The sequence below is a fragment of the Chelmon rostratus genome, chromosome 6, assembly GCF_017976325.1.
Source record: "Chelmon rostratus isolate fCheRos1 chromosome 6, fCheRos1.pri, whole genome shotgun sequence".
In the NCBI taxonomy this organism is placed as follows: Eukaryota; Metazoa; Chordata; class Actinopteri; order Chaetodontiformes; family Chaetodontidae; genus Chelmon; species Chelmon rostratus.
The window spans coordinates 24,305,149-24,324,296 of NC_055663.1; the positions used below are offsets into that span (position 1 = coordinate 24,305,149).

Genomic DNA, 19,148 nt, shown 5'->3' on the forward strand with positions numbered 1-19,148 from the left:
AGATAGGAGAGCTAAGGAAACAAGCGGAAGACAGGAGGAGAACGGGGTGAGGTAAAAAGATGGAGAGATAAAAGTGTAAGAGGGGAGGGAGAGAGAGGAGGAGGAGAGAAGAGAAAGAGGAGAACGCAAAAACACGAGGGAGGAAAAAGAAGAAAAACAAACAGAGAGCGAGAGAAATGGGACGTGGAGGGAGAGGTGTGTGTTGGCAGAGCGGAGACAAGCAGCTTTGTTTATGGAGCAATAACAGGCTTATGTGTCTGGACTGTGGACCATTAATAAAGACACACACACACACACACACACACACCACACAGAGAGACACAGACAGACACACAGACAGACACACACACACACACACAGACTCAGAGAGACACACACACACGCACACGCACGCACACACACACACACACAGACTCAGAGAGAGAGACACACACACACACACACAGACTCAGAGAGAGAGAGAGAGAGACACACACACACACACACACACACACACACACAGACTCAGAGACAGACTCAGACACACACACACACACACACACACACACACACACAGACTGACTCAGAGACACACACGCACACACACACACACACACACACAGAAAGACACACAGACAGACAGACACACACACACCACACAGAGACACACAGACACACACACAGACTCAGAGAGACACACAGACACACACACAGACAGACAGACACACACACACACAGAAAGACACACAGACAGACAGACACACACACACCACACAGAGACACACAGACACACACACAGACAGACAGACACACACACACACACAGACTCAGAGAGACACACAGACACACAGACACAGACACAGACACACACAGAGAGAGAGAGAGAGAAAGAGAGAGAGACACAGAAAGACACACACTTTCACACACACACACAGACTCAGAGAGACACACCCACACACACCCACACACACACACAGACTCAGAGAGACACACAGACACACACACAGACACAGAGACACAGAGACACACACACAGACACAGACACACACAGACACACACACACACAGACACACACACACACACACACAGACACACAGACACACACACAGACTCAGAGAGACACACAGACACACACACACACACACAGACACACACACACACACAGACACACACACAGACAGACACACACAGACACACAGACACACAGACACAGACACACACACACAGACAGACAGACAGACAGAGAGAGAGAGAGAGAGAGACAGACAGACACACACTTTCACATACACACAGACACACACAGACAGACAGACACACACACACACACACACACACACACACACACACACACACACACACAAAGAAACAAACACACACACCCAGACACAGGCATAGACAGACAGACAGACACACACACACACACACACACACACACTCAGACAGACACACACTTTCACACATAGAGACACATTCAGAGACAGACAGACACACACACACACAGACACATAGATAGACACACAGACACCCAGAGACACAGACATACACACACAGACACACACTTTAACAGGCCTGTTGCAGGTGTGGACATGTGATCTTTTATGCTTGATAACATATTGAACACTGTTTTCACTGTTGATTTTTTTATTACCCTCCTCTTCCTCTGACATTACAACCTGAACTCAACGCGATCGACAGAAACGTTACACACATTAAACCTCAACTTTGTCCTCCGACGGCCAAACTGGTCACAGAAACACACGCCTCCTCTTCGGCCGACATTAAATAGCACTTTAAATAATCACATAAATACACGACTAGAATCACCTACATTAACCCACATTTAGGTAAAAAAAAAAATCATCCTGTTTAAATCTAAAACTGAAACTCTTTCCATGATGATTAATACACACGTTTGTTCTACAGCAGGTGTTTCCAGGTTTTGGGATCAGTTCATTTTCAGTTTAACCGGTTTGAAATGAGCTGGTTTTATTCTTGTGGCGTTCCACACAGAACCGCCTGAACATAATAACCACGGCCCTCCACTTTAATGAAACTGCAAGTCATTATTTTATTATTGAGCTTTAACTCTAAAGTTTTGGTCATAATAAAATAAAAGTACTTCTTTGGAGTTTAAAGTAGTAAAATCACCACTGAATTAATTATTTTTCAAAATACCTGAAAGTGAATTGACCCCCAGTTCAGTCACATGTTGATAAAAACCATTTTCCACCTGAGTATCATCCATTTAATCGTTATAAACAGTCATTGGATTCATTTAATAATAAAATACAGTTGTAAATTTGGTGTGACAGCAGATGCAAACAGACTGAGAAAAGCAGTCAGGTCTTTATGTAAAAGCACATTTATACTCTTTACTTAATCAAGTGGTTCTTCCCTTTAATCTGAAAATAAAACTATATCACAGATTTTACTGAAATCAGTTTTGATTTGAAACAAAACAGAAAAAGTCATTAAAAAATACAGCAGGAAACCCACATTCTCTACAATACTTAAATATTTCTCTCAAAAGGCATTTAAAGGCACATTTACAGATTTAACAGCAGGCTATCATTGAAAAGACTAACACAGTTTGATCAAGCTGGCTCAGGTTCTACATTATACAGACGAGAGTCTTGTTTTTTTTTTTTTTTGGTTGTACGAAGTAAACTAAAAATGCCCGATGTTCATCTTTGTATGTTACAGGAGGTCATTTTTGGCCCCTGCCTCTTTGTGAACAGCTCGATTTAAGATCACAGTAGCCTCACAATGAAGTTCATTCTTTAGGAACCTCGTCAAGCAGATTCGTCCTTATAAACCAGGTGTGCGGTCTTAAATGTGTACACAGACTTAAAGGAATAGTTTGAAATTGGCTTATTCGTTCTCTTACTCAGAGTTAGATGAGAAGACTGACACTCTGTCATGTCTATACACTAAACATGAAGCTACAGCCAGCAGCTGGCTAGCTTAGCTTAGCACAAACACTGGAAATAAGGGGAAACAGCTAGCCTGGCTCTGTCAAAAGATGACGAAATCCCGCTACCAACACCTCGTAATAATTTATACATGACTGGTATATCCTGTTTGTTTATTTCTAAAGGTAAGCTAACCGGCTGCCGGCTGTAGCGTCATATTTATCGGACAGATGTGAGTGTGTTCATCATCTCATCTTAACCGAAGGCAAGAAAATGAATAAGTGTATTTGCCAAAATGTCAAACTATCTGTTCAAGCTTTAACTTTCAGCCTATTCTGCATCTGAAAGACATACAAACTGTAAGTCAGAGTGGTCAAATGTTACCATAGTTGGCTAAAAACAGCAGCCTGTTTAGTTTCAGAGTGGGCTGTAATGAACTAGCCACAGTAATGAACTGCAAATCAATGAAGGCTGACACTTTGATGCATTTCAGTCGTACACATGTCTACGGTAAGACCCGAGGCAGCTGGTGTGTGAGAGATTTTGTAAAAGAAATGAAGTAAAAAGCAGCAGGCACAACTGGTCTGAATGTTGGCTTGACGCGCTGCTCAGCTGCTTTAAATGTGTCGATAAACTGGAGAGGAGGATGGGGGTGGTGGGACGTTGTGAGCAGGTGAGGGTCCAGTGTTCAGTCTCTTTATGGAGCAGAGAAGGTGTGGTGATCAGACGGGTGGAGCCTCTGGCTGGGGTGCAGTTTGAGTGCTTATATTTACAGTCTCTCCTCAGTCAGCCCCTCCTCCAGTGTTTGTTTGTGAATGTGAGCAGGACAGGTGAGAAGGTGAAACTGAGAGATGGACAGGAAGAAGTCTTCCGATGGCGAGCTCAGATACCCAGAAGTCTTTGTGTTCTACTCACTGAAGCTGAAGTTCAGGCCGGAGCTCTCTGTGATTGGGGAGGAGGGGCCAGCACTGGACACCGCACTGGAGGGGATACTGCCATCTTTAAAACACAGGAGAGCCAGTCAATTATCTTTGTAACGCATGTGCGAACAAACAGCTCTGACCTTAACGTCAACCTGAAAACAGACAAATTATCTGGTACAAATCCTACATTTTAAAAATCCGTCAACCCCCTGACGGAGGCATTAATCCCACCACTCGCCGCCCTGAGTCCTCGCTCCACTCTGAGAGCCGGAGCGTGATTTATTTGTTACTGTGTTTGCGTCATATGGAGGGACGGGAGGTGAACAAAGGCGGGGGAGTGATCTGGTACAAAAACAGGAAAGCAACAGCATCATCCCCTCGCCCCTCCATCCTCTGTTGCCATGGTGAACTTTATGAAAACAGGGTTTTTTTGAGTGTGTTTCATAAATCAAGCCACGTGTACCTCGATGTGTGTATCAATAATGAGATTATTTGCAGCACATTCATTAGTAAATAAATTCATGAATCCATTTTAAACCCATATGTAGCAAGAAATTATGTTGTTATTGTTTTATTTGTATTATAAGTTGCTCCACTAGTGTGACCAAATGTTTCAGAGTTGTTGAACAGTCCCACTCTGGCAAACAGCTGTCCTGTAGCTACAGCCAATAGGAGAGCAAACGGTGTCACACCACCAGCAGAACAAGTGTCGCATTCATCCTGACGCACGCCGTGTGATAAACGAGGCCAAATGAGTTATCGGCCGTTCCGGCGCTCCAGATCTGGAGCAGGTACGACCAGGACAGAAAAAGACAGATGTGCAGAGATAAAGAGCCACCCGAAGTGCGCACAGTGTAAATAAAATGCACAAGTGGTGGACGGAAAAGCGGAAAACATGAGAGCGGGAACACTGGCGAGAGGATAAATGAATCACCTCGCCACCCAGGGGGATAAAGAGAAGAAACAAATAGACTGTAGATGAGAGGAGGAAGAGGAGGAAGAGGATGGCAACATTAAAAAGGAGGAGCTGAGTTGTTAAAGGGGCTGTGATGTTCTCTAAGAGCCCTATTTTCTTGGAGTTTCCTAACTGATGCTGATTCCACAGGGTGGCCTGCCAGACATTTACACTCTGCTGTTATTAACTCGTCTGACAGTTTCAGGGCTTCTTTAAATGAGTTTCACTAAAACACGGCTCATTGTGGGAAAATGCTGCCTGGTCGTGAACTTCCTTATTTCACAGGCACATTTTAGCCACTTGAGATGATGCTCTAACTCAGGGAAACCTCCAGTGGACGTTCAGGCTGGGGTTCAGAGCAGCGGGGAATCAACTGACTGATCATCAATCAGCTGATTGACAGATCGTTAATCTCCAACAATTTCCAAAACAATCATTAAAGTGATGCTCGACAGTTCCTTCTTGACCTTGTAAACCTCAGATGACTACACTATCTCAGCTCAGTTAATCATTTAAGTAATTTATCAAACAAAAATAAAGACAAAAAAACAATAAAACTGCCTTGTTTTCACATATTAAGGCCTTTTCATGATTTCTGCTGTCAGAGTAAAATTATATTTTTATAGTTTGAATGCAAAATTACTTCAACAAACACTGGTGGTTTATTTTTTTCTGCTTTATCTTGCAGTTGCCAGCGCAGACAGCTCTGCAGTGCACGCTGTGAGCAACGCTTTCTTTATCTTTTTCAATAAAATATTGATATACTCATCAAGAAAATGATCACCAGGTTAATAAATAATGAAAATAACCATTAGCAGCCATAGTTCTGAGCTTGGTTCAAGGACACGTGCCTTTCAGCTCATGTGGGACTGAATATGTGCCTTGTTTGTTATGATACAGTTAGCGTCTGCAACCACGAGGTCACTGCAGATAAATGAAGCCCATCAGGTCACATCTGCTGCATTTTACAGTGCATGAAGGTCGTCCTAAAGGTGTGGAAGGCCTTTTTTATCTTCATCCAGGTTTTGCTGAGCATGCAGGGTCTTCTTCAGCATCACTGTTTCTCAGTCGTACAGTTACTCATTGCCACACATGGGAGCTGCTCAGCGCAGCTATATGAGGATTAAAAGCCTCGTCGGAGGGAGAATCTGAAACTGATAGCCACTAAGCAGCGACTGCGGTCACCTGAGAGGTACATTCAGATTCTACCTGCCAGAATGGGGCTTTAAATCCAGCGTTCTTCCAATCAGTCTCTTATTTTTCTATTTGACAATAAATGCATCTAAATCCGGGGTTCTCCATTTGTGATTGGTCTCATAATGGAGTTTATTATCATCATTTTATCTGCTCCTGGAGGTCTGTGAGACCTTGTGATCCATTTTTCCTGGAACCTCCTGTTCTCCTCAGCCATGCAACAGTTTTTCCATGGTGGGTTTTCCATCTCACTTCCTCATTAAACTGCAAAGTCGTCAACCAAAATCACTAAACTAGCAAAAAGCATTAAAACAAGAAGTGATTCCTGACGTAGCACTCTACAAGTTGTTATTCCTAACATGACAAACACTTGTTAGGGCAATGTGATGAAGGAGCCGAATTAAATGTAGGCAGATTAAAGTATTGAATTGGATGATTAAAATATGATGCATGAATTTCATATCATGATCAGGGGCCACACAAAATGTTTCTGAGGGCCACGCTTAGAGTAGCAGCAATCTAAACAGAACCAAAAGACATGTATCGGAAGAGATAAATGGAGGCTGGCATGTCGTATGATCACATAAAACACTCACGCCACAGAGGCTGGCTCGGCGGCCGGAGAGACGTTTCAGACCCAGAGGAGGACAGAGGCTGCTGAGGGCTGTAGAGAGACGTCTGGCTCTGAGAGTCAAAGAGGCTGGAGAGCACTGGAGCAAAGACACAACAACACCAAGATCAGTTTCCAAGTTTCAGAGGATTCAAATACATATTTTCTTTACAAACATATTAATATACTTTTCTCACTGGTCCAGGATTGGAACATGAAAATTAAAATGGTTAACGGCCCCTTAAAAAGCTTTCATAACTCGTGGAAACTAAACAGAGAAAGACCAGCCTGCAGGTGTGCAGTAGTTATTGCTGATTCACTATCAGCAGGCCTACCTTTCATGGTTTTGGCGTGGGCCTCGCTGCTGCTCTCACACACCGTGTTGAGGAACTCGTCCACCTGCTTCAGCGACAGCGAGTTGTGCAGCGTCTCCAGCGGGAAGATAGAGGGCACCATGGAGCAGCCTTCGAACCCTGCAGCACAGACAGTAGAGACAGAAGTACAGCCGATCGTACCGCTTCTCCGTCAGACAGAAGAGGAGGAGGATGAGGAGGAGTGGTGACACTGTAGCTCTCTGTGCATGTTGGCTTTTCCCGAGGAGTCTGCTCAGTCTCTCAACGCAATACTGACAACATTCGGCAGCCATTTTTATATGTTAACCAGCCACACAGACATTTAGGCTACTGTCAGATCTACAGTTAGTGGCTTGTTACCTTCTACAGTGGCTGGTACAGTTTACCTACTGCCTGGCCTCCGGCAGTAGCTGCACTCCACAAACTTACCAGCCAAAATTAATGAGAACAAACACCAGCAGTACAGTTTGCTGTTAATAACCTTCTTTGGTTAGTAAGACTATACAATATGAACAGAAATGGGCTGTTCTGGTCATTTGGGAAAGTGTCACATACTGAATATAGGAGGTTGTGGATCATTGTGTAGTATTTTGATGTATTAAAGTAGTCATATCTGCATTCATAATTTTACTTCAGTACAAAAGCATTGGCAACAAAAAGTACCTATGGTATCCAAAGTAAAAGAACTCATTAGGCTGCACAATGGCCCCTGTTATTGTAATGATTATATCAGATAATCATTATAATACCATGAGTATTAATGTATAGCTGGTTCAGATGGAGCAAATTTTAATTGCCATACTTTATAAACATTAATGTAGTTTAACCCTTAACAATGTAGAATTTTAGAAACCCATTATAGGTTTTCTGTGCAAAGTAACTAAGGCTGTCGGATAAACACGGTGGAGAAAAACGTATGATATTTCACTCTGAAATGTAGTCAAATGGGATGTAGAAGGTAGTTTAAAAAGGAAATACATCAAAACTGTACTTAAGTGCAGTTACAACATTGGTCATAGCTGCTGTTAATCATGGCCATCAACTTTAGTTTCCAAACTGCTGCTTCAGCTGTTTTTTCTTTCAGGGAGTGTTGGGTAATAAATACAAGAAGATGTGCTTAGAGGCGATGTGAACAACTGTGGACCATCAGGAGGAAAAAAAGAAGGTGGGAAACAAATCTGCAGCAACAAGATAAAAATTCAATAATCCCGACTGCATATGAATGCAAACTAATCTCGCCTTTGGTGTCTTTTATTGAAATCCAGTTATCTGTTGTTGATCTTGGCTTGGCAGAAGTCTGTATGGATACATTCATTTATTCGTACAGTATGTGCTGAGAAACACAACTATTCCATGACAAGCTGACTTTTACACACAAATGCAGAGCAAACACAGTCCGCTGTCACTCAGTGCAATCCGTCACCATGATGAAGCGACACCGTGGAAAGAAAAAAAGGAGGTGGATGGAGGTAGAATTGGCGCTACCAATTCATCCACGCTGGCCAGCCTTGCATTTGTCCATGACTAATGTGCTATGACTGCACATTTTTTCCACAGCGACTCCCTAAAACAACTTGTCTAATATAACGACACAAGCGGAACAAAGTGCAGTCAGCACTTAATGGGCAGGAACCATTCAAGGCCTTGAGGGGACGAGATACAAATTTCCTCAGTTGATAATTTCAGTGGAGTTCCTCACTGTTAATGCCTCTCATGGGGTCGTTCATGTGCAGAATAACACAAAGTTAGAGATCATTTGAGGGTTATCAAACTCTGCCCACAGTGTTTTTCTGCTGTCGCTCGGTTTAATAGCTGCGATGGAAATATGATAATACATGACGTTTGCATGCAGCCCTCTGCTCAAATAAGATGAGAGAAAAAACAGGCAGTTGTGTTGGACTGAATTTTCCCATTAATCATCACGTCTTTTCCTTCCTGGATGATGGCCAAAGCAGCTTTATTCATTAGAGGTAAGACCGCTGTTCAACATGAAAAGATCTTCCGGCTAAAGCTTTGACAACAGAGAGAAAAATAATACCTGCTTGGCTTAAAAAAAAAGGCTCAGGAGGAAGTGTTGTGATGGCTCAGCAGGCTAGGATGCACATCGGCTTCTCACAAGTTCGATCTCGCTCTTTATGTTCGCTACATGACATTTATCCTCACCTCCGACTGTTTGTTCGGTCGTTGCTGTTCTCTAATGCAGGATTTGTATGAAAATAACATAAGATGGCATTTATCGCCTCTGCCTCCTCCATATCTTTGCTGCAGCCTCTCCATGTGGATATCAAATTCAGCTCACACACCAGATGCAGTGGGAGCAGAAACCCTGATGCTACACTGCACCATTCACTCAGCCGGCACAGGTGAGCACAAAGACGGCAAAGAAAGCCAAAAAAAAAAAAAAAAGACTCAGACTCAGAAAGAATAATTGCTTTGTGAAGGTGACGCAACGTGCCAAGATGTGCTCCACAAACACTTCACAAAATCAGCAGTTTATGAACAAGGCTCCACTTAATTAGCAAATTGAAATGAGGGATCAGATGATGACCCAAATCTTTCAGCAGACGCTCAAATATCTGCCAGCTGGGCAGGAAACACATTCAGGGAGCAGCCATGCCCAGTCCTGACCCCCTGGTGCGAAGGCCAAATCGGCTCCACTAACACCTGTTGCTTTTCTACAGAGCTCATACTTGAACAAACACACAGTTTTGAGGGTATTTTCTCTATAGCCACTGCTCAGGGTGGAGCATGCACACGATGCAGCCAGGCAAGCCTTAAATTCTTCCATAGAAGAGTTTGTTTGGCTGGTCATCAAGTGCCCACACAGCATGCACGTACAGCAATTAGTTCTTCTGGTGCAGGTTCATTTAAACATTTAGAAACAACTGATGATGAATAAGTTTTGCATTATAATTTTAAATGGAACAATAGATGTCCAATCATTTGAAAGGAAAGCAATCATGTGACTTGAAGACACAGTGAAATAAAGAAAAGCTTTTAATCCTGTGTCATCTTTTGCAATATGCAAAATATATGTCAGTAAACTCCCACTCTCTTCTCTTCCCTTGAAACTGGGGGCGTAAACTTATCCAGTCAAATGTAATGTTGGAGGCTAGCTAACCCCTACGACTGTATACAACCGCACTTGACCACTAGCAGAGCATATCTACTTTTTATTTCTTATATTTTATTAGCATATTTGACAGGGACAATGCTCATTTATCAACAGAATAAATGTAAAAAGGCAACGTTAAACTAAAAAGCTACTTTTCATCTGCTTCCACTGGCCAGATAAACATAAAAGGGGACACAAAAGGGTCCCCTTTCATGGACAAAGTAGTACATCACACATCCACCAATAAACAATGCCACATGGTAGTTCTGCTGCATCTCAGGGTCAGAGGTGCAGAGCTGTTCATTAATGTGCTAAAAGAGCACCCTCATTGAAGGGGCTCATGTTTTTGGAGAACGGTGAATTGAATGTATGAAACTAATGAACGTGATCATCGTTAACCTCACGTTTTACGGCGCCTGGAATGCAGGATGGCAAAGGCATGACCCACCCTTCTCTGCCTCTGATTGGCTTACCCTGATATTCTTATCCTATACAATCTCACTAATCAACCCAACCAATAAGGGCAGCCAGTACGAGCCAATCAAAAGCAAAGGAGATCATGTCATGACTTTGCCATCCTGGGAAAAAACAAAAATGCCAGTACAGCTTGTGCAACTGCTAATTCAGATGCAGCTGCAAATATCTGAAGGAGTTTCATGAACAAGTGGAGATTCTAATGGGAAAAAATCTCTCATTTCTATGCAAATTATGCACAGCGGGGCTGAACAAGGAACAAGTCTAAATGTCAGCTTGGCAATGAATTTGAAAAAAAACACATCGAGTTGGATGATCACAAGAACCCAAGTACAACTCACAGCATTCTGTAAAAGACCAGTTACCTTAATTTCCCAACAGGTAAACAGACTGTTCCCACATAATGTGGTTAAGGTCTAATATATCAATTTCCCCCTTCTCCTCTTTTAATAATTCAGGTGAGGGAGGTTTGGGTGGAGGCCAACAGTCTATTGTTCACTCCACCTCACTCACTTTGAGCAACCCAATCAAATCTGATGGAGATGATTAAATCTCATAACTAAACCCCACCCACAGATTCAGAGTATGTCACATTATGAAAGATTAGGGCTTGTTTCACTGTGACTTTAAGTATGCATTCGTTTCCTGCACGCACAGCAGGTATTTTGCAGACATGCAAAATAACAAAGAAAAATGTTTACAGTTGGACCAGGAGAGGAGCTGGGCTGCAGAAGTGACAAAAAGAACAGGAGAAAAGGTGAATGCACAGGCAGAAAACCAGACGGAGAGAAAAAAGAAGAGAAGATGCAAAGCTCGACTGGCTGAACGGGGCTAGAGGGAGGAAGAGGAGGCAGCGGTCTACAGAGGCTGACCGTGGAGGGATTCTGGGAGCTCCTGACCCGACATCAGCCAGATCTTGAGGAGGCGGAGGTGGTAGGGACAGTGGCGCAGGTGGTGGGCTATGGCCCCGTCCACAGCCAGAGGGGCAAACCCCAGCAGGGCCGGCTCAGCGGGAAGCCCCCCCAGCGGCTGGGCTACATGGAGCTCGTCTGAGGGCTCTGAGGGACGAGAGGCAGAGCAGGGAGAGGAAGAGAAAGCAGAGTGGAGCAGGAGGAGCTGTGCAACAGAGCTAAAAGGACAGTGGGTTGTATTTGTGCAGCTGCGTGTCTGAACAGAGAAATTCATCATAGGTAGTACATTCAGTTCCAGTCCGACTTCCGTTCATCAATACGGGACCAGTAAGGGCTTTAGACCTGAACGCAACAGGATGCCTCAACCTCAGCAACTGACATCTTTATTCAGTCATCAATATTTTCAAAAACGCAGTCTAGGAAAAACTGTGAAAGTCCGTTCAAATAAACAATCGGGACACGGAGTTGCACTGTGTCGCTCTCTCAAATACAGAATGCAGATCTGAGATCTGTGGCATCAAACACGACTTTCCGACAAGGTTCGACCATCAACTGTGCAAACTGTCCCAGAGCCCCAAACTGTCCTTAGGACACCAAAAGGGTCCAGGTTCACCATGTTGTTATCAGTTTGTGGTAATTTGTTTGTTATTACTGTAAAGCACACTATCGTCTGAAGTGCCAGGGGTGTTAAATCTGCAATAACTGATTTTTTGGCCACTTGGGGGCAACAGAAACAATCTGTGAACAAAGCATTGACCTATTATCACCTTTTATGATGATACAGCAAATTTATAAGCAGACGCATCTACATTATTATTCATTCAGAGTTGTGTTTTTGGCCACCTGATGAATGCAAGTTCAATATTCACCATTTGAGACACCATTTACAAAATTCAAGGCAACTTGATTAATGAAAAATTTGAGACCTTTGAGGCCCCTATACCCGAGCACACATCTGTATTATTTCATCTTAAATAAGATAATAAAACTTGGGGAAATTTGGATACTACAGCAGCATGCAATAGCTGTTGGAAAGAAAAATAGCAACAGATGGTAAAAAAAAACTGTGTTTAATGAAGTAAACACAGATGATTTTTCCCCCTGGGCCCATTAGTCAGTTAATCTGCCACTGCTTTCTGACCACAGTCACAAAAGAAGGAACAGCTTTAAGAAGACAGTGCAAGACTGAGTGAGCACAACTTCTCTTCTTCCAATATTGGATTAAAGTTAAAATCGTAAAGTTTAAAAAAAAAAAAAAAAATCTATCACTGAAGGTGGAAACTGTGGCACACTGATTTATTATTGCAATATTTACATATTTGCAGTATAATGTAGCGACATTCCTGGAAAAAAAAATGCTGTATTAAGTTACTGCTAATGCAAACTGAACATTTCCAGCTTTACATTTAAAGCATTTAACCGACAAAACACAAGCTGACGTGAATTGTGGAAAACAGTAAATAACTGCCTGACTTATTCAGTAATACGACAACAGTTAATTTTGCTGGCTCCAATCTGCTGCTACCACTAGTAAATACAGGTGTCACCAAATCAGCCAGGAGTGAAATGTTAAAGACTGTCGCTTTAAGCAACAGCCAGTGACTGACTCTTCATTAAACACTGCATACAGTTTGTTGTCTCTCATACACTGCGCAATGCAATAATAATAATTGTTCTTTTCTCTGCTGAGCATCGCGATGGGTAATTCATCTGTGCTAATTTTCTCATTTTCTCAGGCTTCCTCAGACTCAGGCAAGCTAATAACGAGATATGAAATGGATTTTTTAAAAATGTCTTCATTTTTCTCTCTCATCAGTGTCTATATTGGCTGCACAAATGTTAACCAAGTGTCTGAGTTCAGGTTGTTCTTGAACCAACAGCTAATAAAGAGATGTTAACGCTGCATTGATTTTGTGAAAATGAGACCTGAACTGATTTATGACTCAATCTAAAACAAAATATACAATTGAAAATGTTCTCAAAATGTTCTATCAACCAAAGCCTCCCACAGCTAAAGATCCTATTAATATTCCACAGAGAGTTTTACTTCCACAGCAGCCATAATTCCCCTCACAAAATGTGCATATTAAAGGTACATTATGCAGGTTTTCCAAAGGTTGCAGCTTAGAAACATAAAATACAAAATAAGAAAATACCTCTACTGGATCATAAGTGATGACTGACATTGTATACTTATGTATGAGTCTACACATTTTTTAAGGAAAATCCTGCATATTATACTCGTAAGGACATTTTGAACTTAAACTACGACATGACTGTGTGTTAGGAACAAATGTTTATAAGGGAATATCATCATTAATAATAAGTAATCATCCCTACTTATTATTAATGATCAGGCAAAAGGCAAAGAGAGGCAAAAAGCTAGCTGCAGGTCACATAAATTGATATTTGGTATTAAAAGAAAGAAACCAGCCTAAATAATTAGGTTAAACATGTTGGGATATAAACACTAATTATTCTATACAACAACAGACATGATTTATACATATGAGTCCAAATATCCCAAAAATAACCCCTCCAATGATTACTTAAGTCATTTATTACTTCTTAAATACTAGATACTAAGCCAAGCCTCATACTGCACGTGCTCAACACACATGCTACTACAACTCCTGGAGCAAAACACTCATCACAGTGGTTCCCAGTGGTTTGCCCAAACACATGTCAACATTATATCAGATTTCTGAATTACACTGACTCTGCTTGTCATTCTGAATCAACACGAGTTGATCCTGGTGCTTGGATGACATGTAGTTCCAGTTCCTCCAGCTAAAGCACAGACAGCACTAATCAGACTGCCAACACATGCTGGGCTGCTTCTGAGCCATTGATTTAAATCCTAAATAGCATTCAGTCACATCCGAATAACCTTTCGGGACTAGTGTTCAGTTCGGAGCTGCGCTGTAGCCTTTAATTTGCCACATCTCAGTCTATCAGAGCCAGTGGGGCTGCCATCAGTAAATTCGACCATGAATGATTTCCTCATATTCAGCGATGGTGCAAAACTCCTTCAAAAGACATTTCAAGAAAGTTCAGTGTAAATTGCATCATACTGCAGCTTTAACAACGATAAGAAATATCTTCAGAAACAAGCACTGAGGAGAAACTTTCATTAATTCCCAACAGCTGCTGTTTTATGAAAGAAAACTTTGCACAGAGCTTGCAAACTACAGCCACAGATGACTGGATTAAAGACACTTTAGAGAAAATAACAACTTTTAACACACGGACTCTGTCATGTTAGAGACCAGGGGCGACAGCAGCAACTGTACATTAGCTGTGAACGCTGCTCCACCTTTGTAACCCATAGTAGGCAGCTAGCATCAACAGGCACAGATAAAACAAACACTCGCCATCAAGTGGGATTCTCAGAAAAACAACTCTTTGTATTTCAGGGCTGCAACTAACTTATTCTAATTGTTGATTCATTTGCTGATTATTTTCCAAGTTCATTAATAACCTGTGTGCTCTATGAAATATCTGCAAAGGGTGAAAAATACCCATTAATGCCACAGAGTGAAAGGCAACGACTTCAAATGTCTCGCTTTGTCCGACCAACAGCCCAAAAATCACAGATATCCAATAACAATGACATAAAAACAGAGCAGTGCAGCAAATGCGCACATTTGTTGGCACTTCTGGTTGAAAAATGAGCAAAATGATAAACCAATTGCTGAAAAATAGTGGGCGATTAATTTTTTTTTGACTGGCGAAGGATTGCTTGTAAAGCAGGACTAATTTGATTAATAACATAAAATGAAAGCATACAAAATTATTATTATTTTTATTATTAAAAGCCTATAAGCTCCAAGACTGGAAATTGATTTTTCTGGTCCAAACTGATGAATAAATCCAGTTTCACACACCACTCACTTGTTGTGGTGAGTAGATACAAAGCTGCAATCCAACAGATGATGGAAGAAACATGCAGATTAAAGAGCAGCTCGTCTTTGCTGACCTCTCCCCGTTAAACTTCTCACCTTGCTGCAGTGACGTAGAAGTGTACTCCAGGGTGTGTCAGTACACTGTGACATCAGTGTGTTGTCAGAGGTAAACAGACTGGAAACTTTCAACCACAAGAAGCAGTTAAAAGCTGCTTTAGAGGTTTGTTTTAAGTTACTCTTTAAATCTTATAACCCAAACTAAGAGATGAACAGAACAAATTATTTAAAAATGAACAAAAAGTGCAGGTTTGGTGTGTGCAGATTTATCTATACATGGAAATATATCAATATAGTAAATCGACAGAATATATAGATATATTCCAGACAAGACACAACCATCCTGTGAAGAAACAGCAGGACCAGAGAGGCAAATTAAACAGGTGCAGGCAGAGCAGGTGGTGTTAGAGGTGAGGGCCGAAAACAACACAAGGTACAACAAACACCGAGGGTGTGTGGTGAAACAGAAACTCTTTAAAATTTTAATTTAATTCTTTATCTTGGAGACGTTTAATGTAATTAACGCAGCCAAACGTCAAACCCCCAAAAATAGAAAACACAGGAAATGTTTTCCCACAAAAAGGTCATGCAAGATAACAGGAAAAACTGGAGGAGTGTCGAAATAACTTGAATAAAAGCAGACATACCATTAGTCGGATGCCTGGCAAACGACACAGAAAATCTCTTTACTGCCGGCATAGAGAACAGCTCTGAGGAGATAAGAAAGGTAACTGGTATTACTGGGACTGCTGGTACCTGTGTCTGACCGGTTTGCCTGTTTCCCTGTATGTGTTTTCACATGAAGAAAGAGAGACAGAACAACAGAATGAGAGAGAGAGCTGGCCTGTGTCTGCCAACCAACATGCATGAAAATGAGAGTCGTCTCTGAACAAACAAAGAGGAGGTCTGAGTGTATCACAGGAAGTGAGCGGAAAGGTTGCGGAGTCGATGGAGCAGACGGTGGACGTTTCGGCTGAACAGCAAACATGCAGGAGGAGTGATGATGAACTTTGATCTAAAGGCCGTTACTCTGTGACAGCATCTATGAATGCTTTTCCCCCTTTTTTGGACTTTTTTAGCTTTAAAGCAGAAGTTCACCATTTTGGGAAATACACTTATTAGCTTTGTTGCCAGAAGTAAGAATATTGATATCACTCTCATGTCTGTCCCACAAATATAAAGCTAGACAGCAGCAGATAAATTAGCTTAGCATAAAAACAACAAAATATGCATATCCTTGCCTTTAAAACTCACAAACAAACAGGTTGTTTAATCTGTACAAAAGCTGAAGTCATGTTTATGGACACCTGACAAATGTGGGCCCAATATTCTCTCTCCTTTTAGCTCCGCTTTTGGTCTCCACCAACCCCTGAGGGAAATATCTTGCTTTTTAGCAGCTAAATGCTCCACTGTGTTCACCAGCTAGTCTCCAGCTGGTTCTGTCTGCTCCTCGCTGCTGAGCTGGTAGTGTACAGAAGGTTTTTAGAGCATCGTGGCTGAAAACAGCTTCCTGCTACAGTTAAAAACAGCTGATGAGAGCCGTCAGAGTGAACCAAAACCAGTGAAGCTGCTTAACAATGTGCTGAAAGAGGCTATAATGCTCCATAGACATGACATACAATTCATATACTTTAATGTTACCCATTGTTAATATAATAATACAGTCGCTTTTAAAGTAATGAATAAATGGTTGAAAGAACCAGCTTTAAGTGGAACAATAGCAATGAAAAAAAAGATGTTTAGAGTCTTGGGCTCTTCTCCAGGCTTCAGGATTACTAAATGATTAGACTTATTCTCACATGGCTGTGTGGGTTCAACCAAACCAGTTCTTCTTCTTTTCACATTTTCCGTAAACGAATAATATGCTGTCCTGATGCAGCCCACTCTTCCCTTAAATGAACAGCACTGACGTCAGTCCGAACCTTCACCTGTCTCTCACACAGCAGAGCATGATGCAACAGAGGACGGAAAGCATCTGTTCGCTCCTGGCAGTGTGTAGCCTTGCAGTCAGAGTGACACCCGGTGGATAAACTGAACAGCTCAGTTTCTGGTTATAAAACCCGCAGTGGGAACAAACATCCCTGCGGTTTGTGCAGATCCATATCCATGCATATGAATTGCAAGTAAAATCGTATTTTGCTGACTTAACCTGAGAATATGTCACATTTATCTTTGGAAAGCACTAAACAACTTTGTTTAACTACAACAGCTGTGACCATGAGAATGATATCACATCCAGATGTTTGGGATGATTTAACTTGCCATAATGACCCCTGGTGGCTGTAGAAACAGCTTGCTTGCACTCACCATTACCAACATGAGACTGAGGGGAAAGGGTGGGGAAGGAGAATGCGATGGGATTATTTAAAGGTGGATTATTGGGTCTTGAAAGTATATCTGTTCCAAATAACAGGCTGAGTTTCTTAATGTAAGGATTACCGTAAATTGTGATTAATGAAAAAAAGCCAGACTTCTGGCTTCCAGACACAAAAACTACTTTACTGTGGATTATGAAATTAAATTCCCTGAGAGAGGATGTGTAACGAACTGCAAAACAACATGCACAGAGAGAACATTTCAACGCACTCAAACCCAGGCAGACAGTGGTGTGATCAGTGAGTGGTCATGCTGATCTGGAAGAGCGCTGATCACCGATAGCTGCGACTGATCACACAGTCCAGTGTAAGGTTGCATGCTCAGCATTTGCTGCACAGTCAATCACTCTGCTGGCAAATCAGTGCCCCGATCATGCACACTGCGCAATAAATCACTCAGGATATGTGATGCAATAGATTGAAATTGGTTTGTCTTGGGAGTGGAAGAAAGGAGGGAGCTTTGATTAAAAAAAAAAAAAGTGACAAATACTGAATGTCCCAAAAGGAGCAAAAAGTAGAAGAAGAAAAGCCAGAAATAGAGTTTGGAGACCTTCTCAAAAGAGGTGAAAAGACCCGCCTCGTGGAGGAGGACAGACAGTGGTGTGAACATACCAAACATGCCAATCTGGCACGGCAGACTGCCGGGGGACAGAGGTGGTTTTCGGTGGTGGTGGTGGTGCGTGCGGACGTAGTCCCGCAGGTTGGGGGCGCTACAGGACACCCCAAGGGCGGAGGCACTGAAGAGGCCAGAGCAGAGCGAGCCTGTGTGAGGAGGAGCCGGGGGGAGGAGGTGTGCGGGGTGAGCATTAGTTTCTATGACACGCCATGCCACTACTCATAACAAACTTTAGGGCATGAGTGTGCGTACATTTCAAAGATCGTACACCTGAGTGAAAACCCTGTAACTACATTTTTGGGTGATTTTCATCCTTTAGCTTCGGTTGTGGAAAAATGCTTTATGGTAAACGGAAATTTGTTTGAATGTAGAATCTGAAAACAAGGCTGTTTGTTCCTGGAAATGATGACATGCAAGCTACAAGGTTTTCACAACAGCGACCACATCCATAAGACCTGTGCATGTGTGCGTATGTGTAAACAGGAGTGAGTGCACAAGTGCATACAGAGTGTGTGTATGCAAAAACAGCAGAGGCGTGAGGCGCAGGCCGGGTGTGGAAATGGGATTGTCTCAGCCCCCTGCTGTGCACAAACACTGTGAAGCTGCAGTCACTGGTGAGAATACCAAACAGCTGACACTCATGTGTTCACACTATTTTCTATTCCAATATTTAAATCAATATTGAGTTTGTGGACCCCACAAGGAGAAGAGGAAATACTATCTTTGAAATTGCAGAGCCGAAAATAGAAACGATTTAAGAGGCGTCAGT

General features: G+C 42.2%; 1 protein-coding gene across 6 annotated transcripts in view; it reads right to left on the minus strand.

Moving 5' to 3' along the window:
• Nucleotides 1-2,579: 2,579 nt before the first annotated feature.
• ppip5k1b (diphosphoinositol pentakisphosphate kinase 1b) overlaps nucleotides 2,580-19,148 on the minus strand; it is a 51,741-nt gene continuing 35,172 nt past the window's right edge. For 2 of the 6 annotated variants that reach the window (XM_041939866.1, XM_041939865.1), the window contains 5 exons: nucleotides 18,376-18,525; nucleotides 16,036-16,098; nucleotides 6,909-7,046; nucleotides 6,560-6,673; nucleotides 2,580-3,890 (listed from right to left, as the gene is read on the minus strand). In XM_041939866.1, coding sequence (XP_041795800.1) covers nucleotides 3,799-3,890; nucleotides 6,560-6,673; nucleotides 6,909-7,046; nucleotides 16,036-16,098; nucleotides 18,376-18,525 — 557 coding nt within the window. In that variant the 3' untranslated portion in view covers nucleotides 2,580-3,798. The remainder of the gene's footprint in view (nucleotides 3,891-6,559; nucleotides 6,674-6,908; nucleotides 7,047-16,035; nucleotides 16,099-18,375; nucleotides 18,526-19,148) is intronic. The other 4 variants (XM_041939870.1, XM_041939869.1, XM_041939868.1 and 1 more) reach the window with 3 other exon arrangements.